The sequence below is a fragment of the Mobula hypostoma genome, chromosome 22 (genome assembly GCF_963921235.1).
Source record: "Mobula hypostoma chromosome 22, sMobHyp1.1, whole genome shotgun sequence".
NCBI classification, from domain to species: Eukaryota; Metazoa; Chordata; class Chondrichthyes; order Myliobatiformes; family Myliobatidae; genus Mobula; species Mobula hypostoma.
The window spans coordinates 4,496,520-4,515,101 of NC_086118.1; the positions used below are offsets into that span (position 1 = coordinate 4,496,520).

Here is an 18,582-nt window from a genome sequence, read left to right on the forward strand (position 1 = left end):
TGTGCATCAGACTGGTGTTCATTGACGTTTAACACAATCCCTTCCAAACCTACCATCATCCTCCAGGACCTTGGCCTCTGCACCTGCCTCTGCAACTGAAACCTCGACTTCCTCATTAGTAAACTTCAGTCAGTGAGGCTCGGTAACAATATCTTCTTCTAGTAGCCCCCTGATCTACTGATTGCATGGCTAAGCACAGCTCCAGTGCCATATACACATTTGTCGATAACACCATGGCCATAGGATGAATGTGATGTGTTAATGCACAGGAGATACAAAACCATACTTACAGGAAGTAGGTGAGCACCTCTCCTCCCTCTGCACTGCCCCTCACGGACACAGCTACTTAAGCTGACCTAGTTGTGTGCCAGCTTCCCCTCCTGCAGGTCAGATACGGCTTTTCGGACCATTGCCTGGTGGCACGATCACTGCAGTCGTAGAACAGGAAAGGAAACAGCCATGGTATGGGCACCATCGTGTAGCTCATCACTTTGGGTATGGGTTGACATCCCCACTGTATCTCCTGTGGGGAGTCAGGCCAGTGGTTCTGGAGAGCTCCTAGGGCATTGAAAAACAGTAAACGTAACACCACCAAACAAGAAAGGAGAGACACAGTATCAGGAAACTTTAGGCCAGTTAGTCTAGCAGTTTCATTGGAAGAATGCTGGATTTCAGTATTAAAGAGACAGGATGTTTAGAAAGTCACAAGACAATCAAGCAAAATTATCATAGTTCGTGATTAAAACAAATTGTATTTTAGAGACATTCTAGAGGACATTTAAAAAACTATCTTAAGCTTAACCTTTTATATGGTAAGAGTATCTGGGGCTGGGGGTGTGAAATGGATAGGGGCTAGACAATTGTGATTAATGGATTATTTTTAGACTGACAGTGAAGAGCCGCTGGGGTGTCAACTACATACAATCTATATTCATAACGTTGAAGAGACAGAATGAACTGTGGTGAAATTTGCCCAAGGGTGGGTGAACAGGATGTGAGGAGTCCACAAAGGGTTATCGATAGGAATTGAGTGGGCAGGAATTGTCAGATGGAGTATTATGAGGAAAAATTAAGTTATCTTTTGAAAAAGGAATGAAATCCCATATTATTATTTAAATGGCATAATATCACAGAATGCTGTACAAAGTGAACTGGGAGTTCTGCTACTTAAAAACATAAAAGTCACATGAGTAACTATAAAGACCAATGCAATGTTGGATTTTACTGCAGTGGGTACGCATGCAGTGTAAAATGTTTTGCTGTAACTTTACACATTGCCACTCAAACTGAACCTGGAGTATTGCTCAAAGTTCTGGTCTTAATTAGGATGATATTACTCGCACTGGAAGTAATGTGGAATATGTTCAAGAGGTTGACTCCTGGGACAAAGCGGTAATATATGATAAAAGATTGAGTACTCATTGGCTTTAGAAGCATGGGAGGCGACTGAATGTTTCTTATGTCTGAATGTTTGATGACGATAGACTTAATTTGTTCACAGGCCAACTGAAACCTGGCAATGGATAGGGACCAGACTACTGCCGCACTTGTATAATAACTCTCGGCTGACACTGCTCGGAGTACCACAGCTACAACAAGTCCGGTCGAAGGAAGGTAGGAACATGTACAGCTAAAATAAACTTGTAAACCTGCAGGGGTTGTTGCTGAGTATTCTGCTCCAGTCAAACACCAATGCACACATGTTTGGAGCAAGAAGGCTGCCAGTGAATAGCTGATTTTCGGAGCCAAGGCAGTTTTTACCACTTGGGCTAGAAGAGAGGCAAGACTGTGCAGACGCGTGATGTCAGCCAGTAGAGCACGAAAGATTTAAAAAGAAGACCGCCGTATCCAGCGGGCAGTGTTCGGAGCGGGTAGCGGAGTGAGAGGCAGCAGAGTGATAGGGCTTTGGCTCAATGGGCTTAGGCAGTAACGGGATGAGGCAAGGTGTTATTTGCGGTGTTATGTGTGTGTGGCCGGTGTGCTGTGCTTGGTGTCAGATGTGGGAGGTCCTGGAGTCTCCCAGCCTCCTGGATGGCCATATCTGCACCAGGTGTGTCGAGCTGCAGCTCCTAAGGGACCGAGTTTGGGAACTGGAGATGCAGCTCGATGACCTTCGCCTGGTCAGGGAGAGTGAGGAGGTGATACAAAGGAGTTACAGGCAGGTGGTCACACCGGGGCCACGGGAGACAGACAACTGGGTCACAGGAGGGGGAAGGGGAAGAGTCAGGTACTAGAGAGTACCCCTGTGGCTGTACCCCTTGACAATAAGTACTCTTGTTTGAGTACTGTTGGGGGGGGGGGCGCGGTCAGCCTACCTGGGGGAAGCGACAGTGGCCGTGCCTCTGGCACAGAGTCTGGCCCTGTGGCTCAGAAGGGTAGGAAGAGGAAGACAGTAGTGACAGGGGACTCTATAGTTAGGGGGTCAGACAGGCGATGCTGTGGAAGCAGGAAAGAAACTCAGATGATAGTTTGCCTCCCAGATGTCAGGGTCCAGGATGTTTCAGATCGCGTCCAAGATATCCTGCAGTGGGAGGGAGAACAGCCAGAGGTTGTGGTACATATTGGTACCAATGACATAGGTAGGAAAAGGGAAGAGGTCCTGAAAAAAGAGTACAGGGAGTTAGGAAGGAAGTTGAGAAGCAGGACCGCAAAAGTAGTAATCTCGGGATTACTGCCTGTGCCACGCGACAGTGAGAATAGGAATAGAATGAGGTGGAGGATAAATGCGTGGCTGAGGGATTGGAGCAGTGGGCAGGGATTCAGATTTCTGGATCATTGGGACCCCTTTTGGGGCAGGTGTGATCTGTACAAAAAGGATGGGTTGCACTTGAATCCCAGGGGGATCAATATCCTGGCGGGGAGGTTTACTATGGCTACTGGGGAGAGTTTAAACTAGAATTGTTGGGGGGGTGGGAACCGAACTGAAGTGACTGAGGAAGAGGAGGTTGGCTCACAAATAGAGAAAGCTTGTAGACAGTGCGAGAGGGATGATAGGCAGGTGATAGATTGCTTTGTGGATCCCCAACTGGCTTGCCCACAGAAGGCAAAGAGTGGTTGTAGACGGGTCATATTCTGCATGGAGGTTGGTCACTAGCGGAGTGCCTCAGGGATCTGTTCTGGAACCTTTACTCTTCGTGATTTTTATAAATGACCTGGATGAGGAAGTGGAGGGATGGGTTAGTAAATTTGCTGATAACACAAAGGTTGGAGGTGTTGTGGATAGTGCGGAGGGCTGTCAGAGGTTACAGCGAGACATTGATAGGATACAAAACTGGGCTGAGAAGTGGCAGATAGAGTTCAACCCACATAAGTGTGAAGTGGTTCATTTTGGTAGGTCAAATATGAAGATGGTAAGACTTAATGGTAAGACTCTTGGCAGTGTGGAGGATCAGAGGGATCTTGGGGTCCTAGTCCATAGGACGCTCAAAGCAGCTGTGCGGGTTGACTCTGTGGTCAGAAGACATACAGTGCATTGGCCTTCATCGATTGTGGAATCGAATTTAGGAGCCGAGAGGTAATGTTGCAGCTATATAGGACCCTGGTTAGACCCCACTTTGAGTACTGTGCTCAGTTCTGGTCGCCTCACTACAGGAAAGATGTGGAATCCATAGAAAGGGTGCAGAGGAGATTTACAAGGATGTTGCCTGGATTGGGAAGCATGCCTTATGAAAATAGGTTGAGTGAACTCGGCCTTTTCTCCTTGGAGAAACGGGGGATGAGAGGTGACCTGATAGAGGTGTATAAGATGATGAGAGGCATTGATCATGTGGATAATCAGAGGCTTTTTCCCAGGGCTGAAATAGTTGCCACAAGAAGGCACAGGTGTAAGGTGCTGGGGAGTAGGTACAGAGGAGATGTCAGGGGTAAGTTTTTTATTCAGAGAGTGGTGAGTGTGTGGAATGGGCTGCCGGCAACAGTGGTGGAGGCGGCTATGACAGGGTCTTTTAAGAGACTTTTGGATAGGTACATGGAACTTAGAAAAATAGAGGGCTATAGGTAAGCCTAATAATTTCTAAGGGAGGGATATGTTCAGCACAACTTTGAGGGCCGAGGGGCCTGTATTGTGATGTAGGATTTCTATCTTTCTATGTCCTACAGGGATTGGGATGTGGGATTTTGCTGCAACTGGCATGGTTTGGACTATTATGTATGGAGGTGGAAGCCTTTCAAGAAAGTAACTACCAGTGAAGTTGGAAGACCCTGTTTGCCTCTGACGCAAGAGTACAGTCACAGTGGATACTATTCACACAGTAGGGTTAGGTAATGAGGAGTTGGAAGCAAGAGTACTGACTGGTATTTCTTGCATAACTGCGTAGGGTGGTAAGGACAGGATGTTGTGGTGGGTTGTTCTATTGTTGACCAGGACATGTAACCTGATTCAACCGTGCTTCACTGAGGTGGAGCAAAGCCTGTTGAACTGATACAATACTTAGACACGGGGTGTGGAGGGAGCTCTAATCCATGAAGGAGGTGTTGGGTTGCAAGCAGACGTAGATGAGTCAGGTGTCTCACATATATTGAGAGACAGACAAGTCAGATGTCTCACACACATTGAGAGACGAGTCAGACATCTCACATACATTGAGAGACAGATGGGTCAGGCGTCTCACATACATTGAAAGACAAGTCAGGCGTCTCACATACATTGAGAGACAGATGAATCAGGCGACTCACATACATTGAGAGACAGATGAATCAGATGTCTCATACACATTGAGAGACAAGTCAGACGGCTCTCATACATTGAGAGACAGACAAGTCAGCTGTCTCACATACATTGAGAGATGAGTCAGATGTCTCACATTGAGAGACGAGTCAGACGTCTCACATACATGGAGAGACAGATGAATCAGGTGCCTCACATACATTGTGAGCGGTCATAGAGGTCATGGACATATACAGTATATTGAATAAAGTAATCCAAATGAAGGAGCTTTGTTTTTGAAGGATTATAACTCTAGACAGTGAGAATTTCCAGGAGACACTCACACTTCAGGGGTGCCCTGGTCCCACCACTGGTTCGGTGGCCTTGGGAAATGCAGTAAATGCTCAGTTGATGGAAACTGGCAGACCGGGGTTCCAGGTTGCCGTCTAATACAGTAGTTCTAGTTACCATTGATGACCTTTGACAGTGAGAGAAGGTGCAATCTGGGATGAGAGCTCCAATAACAGGAGGATTTCTGTCTCTGAGTGCAGGTCTGATGAAGGAGGTTCAGGCAGTGATGTACCAGCAGCATTGCAGATGGAGTTTGACAATATTCCATTGGATGCGGAATGTGAAGTTTAAGCTAAAAAAAACCCAGACAGGGTGCTAAGCATGAGACCTTAGTGGATGAGGGAAGCCTGTGGTCTGGCTAAAGCTGCAGATGTTGCAGAGAAGATCAAATGAAGGTTCAGGTCAGAGGCTAGTAAGGTTACAGTGAGTAATTAGGCTCCTAACTTCCCATAGCCTGTCCACCATTTACTAGGCTCAAGTCAGGAATGTGAAGGAATACTCTCCATTTGCCTGGATGGGTGCAGTTCAACAACGCTCAAGAAGTCTAACTCCATGTGGGACGTAACAGCCCACTGGATAGGCATCCTATCCATAACCATTAGTCACTCCACTATTGGTGGATAGTTGTAGCAGTTTGTATCACCTGCAGCAACTCAGCAAGACTCCTAGACAGTGCTAAACTCCTAACTTACAACCAGCTAGAAGGGCAGGGTAACAAAAGCATTGGAACACCACCGCCTGGAAGTTACCCTCAGTATAACTGCCAAACCAGTGCTGACCTGGAAATATGTTGCCATTCCTGTGTTGAATCAGAATCTGGGCACTTTCGGTCTCACAACATTTGGGTGTATCCACATCTCACGGGATGTAATGGTTCAAGAACGCAGATCAACACCACCTTCTTAAGGCAACTAGGGATAGGCACCTAACATCCCTTGAAAGAATATTAAAAAAAGATACAGAGCCACAGCTGTTATGGAGCTGTCGACAGTGAACAGAATATGATATCTCTGGTGACAATTTTTCAATGAGTAGAAAAAAATATATAACATAACAATTACAGCACAGAAACAGGCCATCTCGGCCCTTCTAGTCTGTGCCGAACTCTTACTCTCACCTGGTCCCACCGACCTACACTCGGTCCATAACCCTCCATTCCTTTCCTGTTCATATATCTATCCAATTTAACTTTAAATGACAACATTTAACCTGCCTCAACCACTTCTGTTGGACGCTCGTTCCACACAGCAACCTCTCTCTGAGTAAAGAAGTTCCCCCCTCATGTTACCCCTAAACTTTTGCCCTTTAACTCTCAACTCATGACCTCTTGTTTGAATCTCTCCCACACTCAATGGAAAAAGTCTATCTACGTCAACTCTATCAATCCCCCTCATAATTTTAAATACTTCTATCACGTCCCCCCTCAACCTTCTATGCTCCAAAGAATAAAAACCAAACTTATTCAACCTTTCTCTGTAACTTGGGAGATGAAACCTAGGTAACATTCTAGTAAATCTTCTCTGTACTCTCTCTCTCTTTTGTTGACATCTTTCCTGTAATTCGGTGACCAGAACCGTACACAGTACTCCAAATTTGGCCTTACCAATGCCTTGTACAATTTCATCATTACATCCCAACTCCTATACTCAATGCTCTGATTTATAAAGGCCAACATACCAAAAGCTTTCTTCACCACCCTATCCACATGAGATTCCACCTTCAGGGAACTATGCACCATTATTCCTAGATCCCTCTGTTCTACTGCATTCTTCAATGCCCTACCATTTACCATGTATATCCTATTTTGGTTAGTCCTACCAAATCGTAGCACCTCACATTTATCAGCATTAAACTCCATCTGCCATCTTTCAGCCCACTCTTCTAACTGGCCTAAATCTCTCTGCAAGATTTGAAAACCCACCTCATTATCCACAACTCCACCTATCTTAGTATCATCTGCATACTTACTAATCCAATTTACCACCCCATCATCCAGATCATTAATATATATGACAAACAACATTGGACCCAGTACAGATCCCTGAGGCACACCACTAGACCAGTACCGGCCTCCAATCTGACAAACAGTTATTCACCACTACTCTCTGGCGTCTCCCATCCAGCCACTGCTGAATCCATTTTACTAATTCGGAGAAGGAAGTCTGAGGATCGGAGCGGGAGTGCAGCGGAAGCCATTTTGAAATTTTCTGTTGTTTTCATCGGAGTTCAGAGAGGCAGGACTGGGCAGGCATGTGACGTCGGGCAGTGAAGCACAGAAGATTTAAAAGGTCTGAAATCCTGATTTGGATTTAATTCGGAGAAGGAAGTCTGAGAATCGGAGCAGGAGTGCAGCGGAAGCCATTTTGAATTTTTCGGTTTTTTTCATCGTAGTTCAGAGAGGCAGGACTGCGCAGGCGTGTGATGTCAGGCAGTGAAGCACGGAAGATTTTTTTTTCTTTTTAACCCTCCCCCCCGATATATACTCCTACCTAAAGAGAAAGAGAAAAAAGAAAAAAAAGAGAACCGCCTGAATATTGGAAGGTTTGCACATGCTCCATGGGATTAAAAATAAATTTAATATATATTTGTTACTTTCCTCAAGGAACCAAGATCTTTATCATCGGAGCTGTAAATAAGGGCTCCAAATATTCAAAAATGTTTCATATTTATCTCTTAAAATCTAAAACATTACTTAGGTTCTCAACTCTCATAGTTCTCTGGGGAATCTCTTTGAACTTCATCATGTTGCTATGTGTTTCCCTCCCAATCATCCAGGCAAAAAGAAAAAAAGATAGATAAGATACAAAAAAAGAAAAAACAAAATACCTCCCCCACTAATGTTGTGAATGATAAGATACACAACACTACCCCCGTCCATTGTGTGGGTCGTGGCTATTGCCACACTTGCACACATGAATAACGTAGCAATTAGACAGTGTTTCTTCCAGCTCCCCCGTAACAAAAAATTGTATATATATAAAAAAAATTAATGTCATTATTCCCAGCTAATATTCCTCAAATTTTAACCTTTCTTCCCCTCCCTCATATAATTAATAATATATTTATATATTCATCCGCCTAAAAGTCCAACAGGCATAATCCTTGATCCAGTCCTCATCTTCAATCCATCTCGGTCCCCTGGGTTTGTTCCTGTATCTGGTGAATATTCAAAGAATCTCGCACAAACTCCTCCGCTTTCCGGTAATCATCAAAAAATCTTTTTTCTCCACCAGGCAAAAAAATCTTAAAGGTTGCAGGGTAACGCAATATAAATTGATAACCGTGATCCCATAGGGCTTTTTTCACTGGATTAAATTTCTTCCTTTTCTTCAAAAGTTCATAACTTATGTCAGGGTAGAAAAAAATTTTCTTCCCTTCTATCATCAGTGGCCCTTTTCTCTTCTTGGCAGCTTGGGCAGCCGCCTGTAGAATCCTTTCTTTGTCTCGAAATCTTAAGAATTTTATTAAAATTGATCGTGGATATTGGTCATCTTGTGGTTTTGGTCTTACAGCTCTATGTACCCGCTCAATTTCAATTGATCGGTCTTCCTCTTTCATTTGCAAGGTTTTCAGGATCCACCTTTGAAAAAAATTCTATTGGATTATCTCCCTCTATACCTTCTTTAAGACCAACAATTTTAATATTATTACGTCTACTAAAATTTTCCAACACGTCCACTTTCTCCAAGAGTCGATTTCTTGCCATGTTCCAGATGAGCACATCATTTTCTGTTTTTTCCACTCTATCGTTAATCTGCTCCATTGTTCTTTCCATCTTCTGAAGTTTCTTCTCCATTTTATCCTGTCTTTTCATAGCTTTATCATAGCACATCTTCACATCTCTAAGCTCTGTTCTTAATTTTCTTAGTTCAGCCGTTAATTGCTATAAAGCCTCTCTTATGTCTCCATCATCTCCTTTACTTCCAGTCTCTTCCAGTCCTCCTCTTCTTCATCTGTATTCCCTGCAATATCCAATTCTGACTCTGAGTCACTTTCAGTTGCAGTGGCCGTCGGTTCTTGTAGTTTGAGTTGTGTCGATTTGCGCATGCGTACTTCTTTGCGCATGCACAATTCCAGCATCTTCTTCCGAGAGACCGCTACCGCCGCCACTGATCCCTGTTCTTCTACACCAGAGATAAAATGCGTCTCCTCCGAAGGAGATCCAACCTGAATCCGAGGCTCCATCGCTGCAGTAGGCCCTTTTTTCTTCCCATCTCGCGGCGACTTCACAACAGACTTCTTCTGTTGCGGTTTACGAGGCATATCGTAGAGTAGTCTTACGAAGTTTATAAGTAGTTTTCCGGAAGTATTTATTAACTTTACTTTGTTTAAACAGTACTTTGCTGATTTTTTATGGGAGAGCTGGATTTACATGTCTCAATCCCACACCATCACGTGATGCTCCCCCAGCACGGAAGATTTAAAAGGAATACAGCATTAGACAGTGGGGAGTGTCGTTTGCGGGCTGCAGAGTGAGCTGGGAGCAGAGTGAGGGCTTAAGGGCTTTGGCTCAACGGGTTTAGGCAGAAATGGGCGAGGCGAAGAAGGTTTGCCCCTTGACTTCTGTTTGAGTACATTTGCGGGGGATAGCTTACCTAGGGGAAGCGACAGTGGCCGTGCCTCTGGCACAGAGTCCGGCCCTGTAGCTCAGAAGGGTAGAGAAAGAAAGAGGAGGACAGTTGTAATAGGGGACTCGATAGTAAGGGGGTCAGATAGGTGATTCTGTGCACGCAGTCCGGAGACCCAGATGGTAGTTTGCCTCCCTGGTGCCAGGGTCTGGGATGTTTCTGATCGCGTCCAAGATATCCTGAAGTGGGAGGGTGAGGAGCCAGAGGTCGGGGTACATATAGGTACCAATGACATAGATAGGAAAAGGGAAGAGGTCCTGAAAGGAGAATATAGGGAGTTAGGAAGGGAGTTGAGAAGAAGGACCGCAAAGGTAGTAATCTCGGGATTACTGCCTGTGCCACGCGACAGTGAGAGTAGGAATGCAGTGAGGTGGAGGATAAATGTGTGGCTGAGGGATTGGAGCAGGGGGCAGGGATTCAAGTTTTTGGATCATTGGAACCTCTTTTGGCGCAGGTGTAACCTGTACAAAAAGGACAGGTTGCACTTGAATCCTAGGGGGACCAATATCCTGGCAGGGAGATTTGCGAAGACTACTGTGGTGACTTTAAACTAGAATGGTTGCGGGGGGTGGGAATCAAATTAAAGAGACTAGGAGAGAGGAGGTTAGTTCACAAATAGAGAAAGCTAGTAGACAGTGTGTGAGGGAGGATAGGCAGGGGACAGAGATCAGGAGCCCTCAGACCGAAGATGTAGGGGAGAAGGAAGAAAAAGATAACAAAGTTGTTTGCTCCATTAAGGATAAACAGAGAGTAAGAGGTGGAGAGTTTCTTAAATGCATCTATTTTAATGCTAGGAGCATTGTAAGAAAGGTGGATGAGCTTAGAGCATGGATTGATACCTGGAAATATGATGTTGTAGCTATCAGTGACACGTGGTTGCAGGAGGGGTGTGATTGGCAACTAAATATTCCGGGATTTCGTTGCTTCAGGTGTGATAGAATCGGAGGGGCAAGAGGGGGTGGTGTTGCATTGCTTGTCAGAGAAAATATAACAGTGGTGCTCTGGCAGGATAGATTAGTGGACTCGTCTAGGGAGGCTATTTGGGTGGAATTGAGTAATGGGAAAGGCGTTGTGACGCTTATAGGGGTGTATTGTAGACCACCTAATGGGGACTGAGAACTGGAGGAGCAAGTTTGTAAGGAGATAGCAGATATTTGTAGTAAGCACAAGGCTGTGATTGTGGAAGATTTTGATTTTCCACACATAGACTAGGAAGCCCATTCTGTAGAAGGGCTGGATGGTTTGGAGTTTGTAAAATGTGTGCGAGATAGTTTTTTGCAGAGGTACTAACTAGAGAAGGGACAGTGTTGGGTCTCCTGTTAGGGAATGAGATAGAGCAGGTGACGGAAGTATGTTTTGGAGAGCACTTCGGGTCCAGTGATCACAATGCCATTAGTTTCAATATAATTATGGAGAAGGATAGGACTGGACCTAGGGTTGAGATTTTTGATTGGAGAAAGGCTAACTTTGAAGAGATGCGAAAGGATTTAGAAGGAGTGGATTGGAACAATTTGTTTTATGGGAAGGATGTAGTAGAGAAATGGAGGTCATTTAAAGGTGAAATTTTGAGGGTACGAAATCTTTATGTTCCTGTTAGGTTGAAAGGAAAGGTTAAAAGTTTGAGAGAGCCATGGATTTCAAGGGATATTGGAAACTTGGTTCGGAATAAGAGAGAGATCTACAATAAATATAGGCAGCTTGGAGTAAATGAGGTGCTCAAGGAATATAAAGAATGTAAGAAGAATCTTAAGAAAGAAATTAGAAAAGCTAAAAGAAGATACTATATATTAATGACTTGGATGAGGGAATTAAATGCAACATCTCCAAGTTTGCGGATGACACGAAGCTGGGTGGCAGTGTTCGCAGTGAGGAGGATGCTAAGAGGATGCAGGGTGACTTGGATAGGTTGGGTGAGTGGGCAAACTCATGGCAGATGCAATTTAATGTGGATAAATGTGAAGTTATCCACTTTGGTGGCAAAAATAGGAAAACAGATTATTATCTGAATGGTGGCCGATTAGGAAAAGGGGAGGTGCAACGAGACCTGGGTGTCATTATACACCAGTCATTGAAAGTGGGCATGCAGGTACAGCAGGCGGTGAAAAAGGCGAACGGTATGCTGGCATTTATAGCGAGAGGATTCGAGTACAGGAGCAGGGAGGTACTACTGCAGTTGTATAAGGCCTTGGTGAGACCACACCTGGAGTATTGTGTGCAGTTTTGGTCCCCTAATCTGAGGAAAGACATCTTTGCCATAGAGGGAGTACAAAGAAGGTTCACCAGATTGATTCCTGGGATGGCAGGTCTTTCATATGAAGAAAGACTGGATGAACTGGGCTTGTACTCGTTGGAATTTAGAAGATTGAGGGGGGATCTGATTGAAACGTATAAGATCCTAAAGGGATTGGACAGGCTAGATGCGGGAAGATTGTTCCCGATGTTGGGGAGGTCCAGAACGAGGGGTCACAGTTTGAGGATAGAGGGGAAGCCTTTTAGGACCGAGATTAGGAAAAACTTCTTTACACAGAGAGTGGTGAATCTGTGGAATTCTCTGCCACAGCAAACTGTTGAGGCCAGTTCATTAGCTATGTTTAAAAGGAAGTTAGATATGGCCCTTGTGGCTACAGGGGTCAGGGGGTATGGAGGGAAGGCTGGGTTCTGAGTTGGATGATCAGCCATGATCATAATAAATGGCGGTGCAGGCTCGAAGGGCCGAATGGCCTACTCCTGCACCTATTTTCTATGTTTCTATGTTTCTATACGAAGCTGCTTTGGCAAGTAAGGTGAAAATAAATCCAAAGGGTTTCTACAGTTATATTAATAGCAAAAGGATAGTGAGGGATAAAATTGATCCCTTGCAGAATCAGAGTGGATGGCTATGTGTGGAGCCAAAAGAGATGGGGGAGATTTTGAACAATTTCTTCTCTTTGGTATTCACTAAGGAGAAGGATATTGAATTGAGTAAGGTAAGGGAAACAAATAGGGTAGTTATGGAAGTTATGATGATTAAAGAAGAGGAAGTACTGGCGCTCTTAAGGAATATAAAGGTGTATAAGTCTCCAGGCCCTGACAGGATATTCCCTAGGACTTTGAAGGAAGTTAGTGTGGAAATAGCAGGGTCTCTGACAGAAATATTTTAAATGTCATTAGAAACAGGGATGGTGCCGGAGGATTGGCATATTGCTCATGTGCATCCATTGTTTAAAAAGGGTTTTAAGAGTAAACCTGGCAATGATCAGACTGTGAGTTTGACGTCAGTGGTGGGTAAATTGGTGGGTAAAGCACCGCTATAATACAAGGAATAATTCTTCAGAGATGGGGAGAGGTACGTTGAGGGTATTCTTCACGAGTCATTGGACTTACAGTACTCTTGTCTGGATATCCAAGTGGGCTGACTATGTTTATATTTCACTGTGGGTCAAAGTGAAACATTGTGGCTGCACGATGGCAGTGATATTTTGGTAGATGAGAAAAAGACCACTGTTGAGAAAGAAACCTGCAAAGCAAAGTAACAAAAACAACAGGAATTCTGCAGATGCTGGAAATTCAAGCAACATACATCAAAGTTGCTGGTGAACGCAGCAGGCCAAGCAGCATCTATAGGAAGAGGCGCAGTCGACGTTTCAGGCCGATACCCTTCGTCAGGACTAACTGAAGGAAGAGTGAGTAAAGGATTTGAAAGCTGGAGGGGGAGGGGGAGATGCAAAATGATAGGAGAAGACAGGAGGGGGAGGGATAGAGCCGAGAGCTGGACAGGTGATAGGCAAAAGGGGATACGAGAGGATCATGGGACAGGAGGTCCGGGAAGAAAGACAAGGGGGGGGGGTGACCCAGAGGATGGGCAAGAGGTATATCCAGAGGGACAGAGGGAGAAAAAGGAGAGTGAGAGAAAGAATGTGTGCATAAAAATGAGTAACAGATGGGGTACGAGGGGGAGGTGGGGCCTAGCGGAAGTTAGAGAAGTCAATGTTCATGCCATCAGGTTGGAGGCTACCCAGACGGAATATAAGGTGTTGTTCCTCCAACCTGAGTGTGGCTTCATCTTTACAGTAGAGGAGGCCGTGGATAGACATGTCAGAATGGGAATGGGATGTGGAATTAAAATGTGTGGCCACTGGGAGATCCTGCTTTCTCTGGCGGACAGAGCGTAGATGTTCAGCAAAGTGGTCTCCCAGTCTGTGTCGCGTTTCACCAATATATAAAAGGCCACATCAGGAGCACCGGATGCAGTATATCACCCCAGTCGACTCACAGGTGAAGTGATGCCTCACCTGGAAGGACTGTTTGGGGCCCTGAATGGTGGTAAGGGAGGAAGTGTAAGGGCATGTGTAGCACTTGTTCCGCTTACACGGCTAAGTGCCAGGAGGGAGATCAGTGGGGAGGGATGGGGGGGACGAATGGACAAGGGAGTTGTGTAGGGAGCGATCCCTGCGGAATGCAGAGAGAGGGGGGGAGAGGAAGATGTGCTTAGTGGTGGGATCCCATTGGAGGTGGCGGAAGTTATGGAGAATAATATGTTGGACCCGGAGGCTGGTGGGGTGGTAGGTGAGGACCAGGGGAACCCTATTCCTAGTGGGGTGGTGGGAGGATGGAGTGAGAGCAGATGTACGTGAAATGGGGGAGATGCGTTTAAGAGCAGAGTTGATAGTGGAGGAAGGGAAGCCCCTTTCTTTAAAAAATGAAGACATCTCCCTCGTCCTAGAATGAAAAGCCTTATCCTGAGAGCAGATGCGGCGGAGACGGAGGAATTGCAAGAAGGGGATGGCGTTTTTGCAAGAGACAGGGTGAGAAGAGGAATAGTCCAGATAGCTGTGAGAGTCAGTAGGCTTATAGTAGACATCAGTGGATAAGCTGTCTCCAGAGACAGAGACAGAAAGATCTAGAAAGGGGAGGGAGGTGTCAGAAATGGACCAGGTAAACTTGAGGGCAGGGTGAAAGTTGGAGGCAAACTTAATAAAGTCAACGAGTTCTACATGCGTGCAGGAAGCAGCGCCAATGCAGTCGTCGATGTAGCGAAGGAAAAGTGGGGGACAGATACCAGAATAGGCACGGAACATAGATTGTTCCACAAACCCAACAAAAAGGCAGGCATAGCTGGGACCCATACGGGTGATATACTGCGTCTGGTGCTCCTGATGTGGCCTTTTATATATTGGTGAGACCCGACGCAGACTGGGAGACCGCTTTGCTGAACATCTACGCTCTGTCCGCCAGAGAAAGCAGGATCTCCCAGTGGCCACACATTTTAATTCCACATCCCATTCCCACTCTGACATGTCTATCCACGGCCTCCTCTACTGTAAAGATGAAGCCACACTCAGGTTGGAGGAACAACACCTTATATTCCGTCTGGGTAGCCTCCAACCTGATGGCATGAACATCGACTTCTCTAACTTCCGCTAAGGCCCCACCTTCCCCTCGTACACCATCTGTTACTCATTTTTATGCACACATTCTTTCTCTCACTCTCCTTTTTCTCCCTCTGTCCCTCTGGATATACCTCTTGCCCATCCTCTGGGTCACCCCCCCCCCTTGTCTTTCTTCCCGGACCTCCTGTCCCATGATCCTCTCGTATCCCCTTTTGCCAATCACCTGTCCAGCTCTTGGCTCTATCCCTCCCCCTCCTGTCTTCTCCTATCATTTTGCATCTCCCCCTCCCCCTCCAGCTTTCAAATCCCTTACTCACTCTTCCTTCAGTTAGTCCTGACGAAGGGTCTCGGCCTGAAACGTCGACTGCGCCTCTTCCTATAGATGCTGCTTGGCCTGCTGCGTTCACCAGCAACTTTGATGTATGAAGCAAAGTAACAAGCTGGTTCCCAAATCAGACTGGGGTGAGATGGCTCAGAGGGAAAGATATTCTGAACCCGACAGCAGTGAAGGACAATCTTTCCTGTGGCCTGAGTCAAAACCGTTAACTGAGAATGACAGCAATATTAAAACAATGCGACTTAGAAACATCAATAGCAAGAATTTAGAGGAAGGTCCCATTATTGTTTGATTAAAGGAAAAAGAACAATCCATTAAAGTTTCAGGACAATAGCTGCAGGAACCATTGTAGTGATACGAGACGGTACTGAGTGAAAAATGATAGGCAATAGCTTTGAGGAAGATCTCAGTGTCTTCAAAGTGTCAACAGAGCTCTACCAAGAGGGATTTCTCACAGGTTGGCGGTTGTTATTTAAAAAGGGAGCTTCGAGAGCACTTGTCCATTGTACGTGTCCTATCAGTGGCGACAACAGAGCTTTACAATCTAAATAATAGTACAGAAGGGATAAGCGGATTGCATCGTACAGGAGTAGGCCAGTGGTGAGAGAAGAATTGACAGGCTTTGGCTCAAAGGAAGCTTCAACCAGGAAGATGTGTCAGGTCCGTGTAAAGCGTCTGTTAAGGTTTCCTTTTTGTTTTTTTTCCCCTCTTTTACTGTGCCATTTAAATGGCTGTGTTGTGCTCTTCGTGCCGGATGTTGGAGAACTGGGAGACCCAGAGTCTCCTGGGGAACTACGTCAGCGTGAAGCGTATCCCGCTACAGCTCCTGAAGACCGTGTTAGGGATCTGGAGCAGCAACTGGATGACCTTTGGCTTGTACGGGAGAGTGAGGATATAATTGACGGAAGTTACAGGGAAATAGTCACCCTGAAGTTGCAGGAGTCGAGTAGCTGGGTGACTGTCAGGAGAAATGGAAATAGGCAGTTAGAGCAGAGCATCCCCGTCGCCATTCCCCTCAGAAACAAGCTTACTGCTTTGATTCTTTTATGGGGGATGACCTCCCGGGAGAATGCCACAGCGACCGGGTTACAGGCACCAAGCATGAGTCTGTGATGCAGAGGGGAAAGAGAGAGAAGAAGGGAACGGTAGTGATAGGGGACTCGATAGTGAGGGGAACAGACAGGAGATTCTGTGGACGTGAATGGGACACCCGGATGGTATGTTGCCTCCCAGGTGCCAGGGTCAGTGATGTCTCAGATCACGTCCACAACATTTTGGAGAGGGAAGGGGAGCAGCCAGATGTCTTGGTACATATTGGTACCAGTGACATAGGAGGGAAAAGCAATGAGGTCCTGAAAAGAGAATTTAGAGAGCTTAAGGTAAAAGAACCCTTAGGAACCAGTGATCATAATATGATTGAGTTCAACTTGAAATTTGAGAGGGAAAAAGTAAAGTCTGATGTAGCAGTATTTCAGTGGAGTACGGAAAATTACAGTGGTATGAGAGACGTGTTGGCAAAGTAAATTGGAAGGAGCTGTTGGCAGGGACGACAGCAGAACAGCAATGGCGTGAGTTTCTGGGGAAGATGAGGAAGGTGCAGGACAGGTGTTTTCCAAAAATGAAGAAATACTCAAATGGTAAAATAGTATAACCATGGCTGACAAGGGAAGTCGAAGTAACTATTAAAGCAAAAGAAAAGGCATACAAAGAAGCAAAAATTAGTGGGAAGATAGAGGATTGGGAAGCTTTTAAAAACCTATAAAGAGCAACTAAAAAAATCATTAGAAGGGAAAAGATGAAAAATGAAAGCAAGCTAGGAAATAATATCAAAGTGGATAGTAAAGGTTTTTTCAAGTATGTTAAAAATAAAAGAGAAATGAGAGTGGATATAGGACCTCTAGAAAATAAGGCAGGAGAAATAATGAGGGACAAGGAGATGGCTGATGAACTAAATGAGTATTCTACGTCAGTCTTCACTGTGAAAGACACTAGCAGTAGGGCTGATATGTGTGGAGGAAGACAAGTGAGTTCAGTTACTATTACAAGGGAGAAGGTGCTCAAGAAGCTGAAAGACCTAAAGGTACATAAGTCACTCAGACCAGATGAACTGCATCCTAGGGTTGCAGAGGCATTAGAAATTATCTTTCAAAAATCATTGGACTCTGACATGGTGCCAGAGGACTGAAAAATTGTAAATGTCACTCCACTCTTTAAGAAAGGAGGAAGGCAGCAGAAAGAAAATTATAGACCAGTTAGCCTGACCTCAGCGGTTCGAAAGATGTTAGAGTCAATTGTTAAGGACAAGGTGATGGAGTACTTGGTGACACAGGACAAGATCGGATAAAGTCAGCATGGTTTTCCTCAGGGAAAGTCCTGCCTGAAGAACCTGTTGTAGTTCTTTGAAGAGACTACAAGTAGGTTAGATAAAGGGGAGGCAGTGGATGTTGTATACAGTATTTAGATTTTCAGAAGGCCTTTGACAAGGTGCCACACGTCAGGCTGCTTACCAAGTTAAGAGCCATGGAATTACAGGAAAGTTACTATCACGGTTGGAGCATTCGCTGATTGGTAGGAGGCACCATGCTGGAGTCCAATGATTTTTGAAAGATGATTTCTAATTAATCTCCACAATCTCTACTGCTACCGCTTTCAGAACCCTAGGGTGCAGTTCGTCTTGTCTGGGTGACTTATGTACCTTTAGGTCTTTCAGCTTTTTGACTATCTTCTCCCTTGTAATAGTAACTGCACTCACTTCTCTTCCTTCACACACAACATCAGGCATACTGCTAGTGTCTTCCACAGTGAAGACTGACGCAAAATACTCATTTAGTTCATCAGCCATCTCCTTGTCCCCCGTTATTATTTCTCCTGCCTCACTTTCTGGTTGGCTGCCAGTGACTAGTGGTGTTTCACAGGGGTTGGGGTTGGGACCATTTCTTTTTATGCTGAATATCAATGATTTAGATGGAATAGATGGCTTTGTTGCCAGGTTTGCAGGTGATACGAAGATTGGTGGAGGGGCAGGTAGTGTTGAGGAAACGAGTAGGATGCAGAAGGACAAGGACAGATTAGGAAAATGGGCAAGAAAGTGGCAAACAAAATACAATGTTGGAAAATGTAGTATCACGTAGCCTGTAAAAGTATCAGCAACAATAGAAAACACCAGGCGTCTGGTTTTGATGTTAAAATCCATTATCTTTATTAGTAACTACTAAATATAGTCTGCTGGCTGGTGGCGTGGTAGCATCAGCG

General features: G+C 45.2%; 1 protein-coding gene across 1 annotated transcript in view; it reads left to right on the forward strand.

The window, feature by feature from the left end:
- pkd1b (polycystic kidney disease 1b) overlaps window positions 1–18,582 on the forward strand; it is a 185,209-nt gene that overhangs the window by 142,500 nt on the left and 24,127 nt on the right. Inside the window, 1 exon segment of the mRNA XM_063030962.1 lies at window positions 1,502–1,614. Within this exon segment, the coding sequence (XP_062887032.1) occupies window positions 1,502–1,614 (113 nt within the window).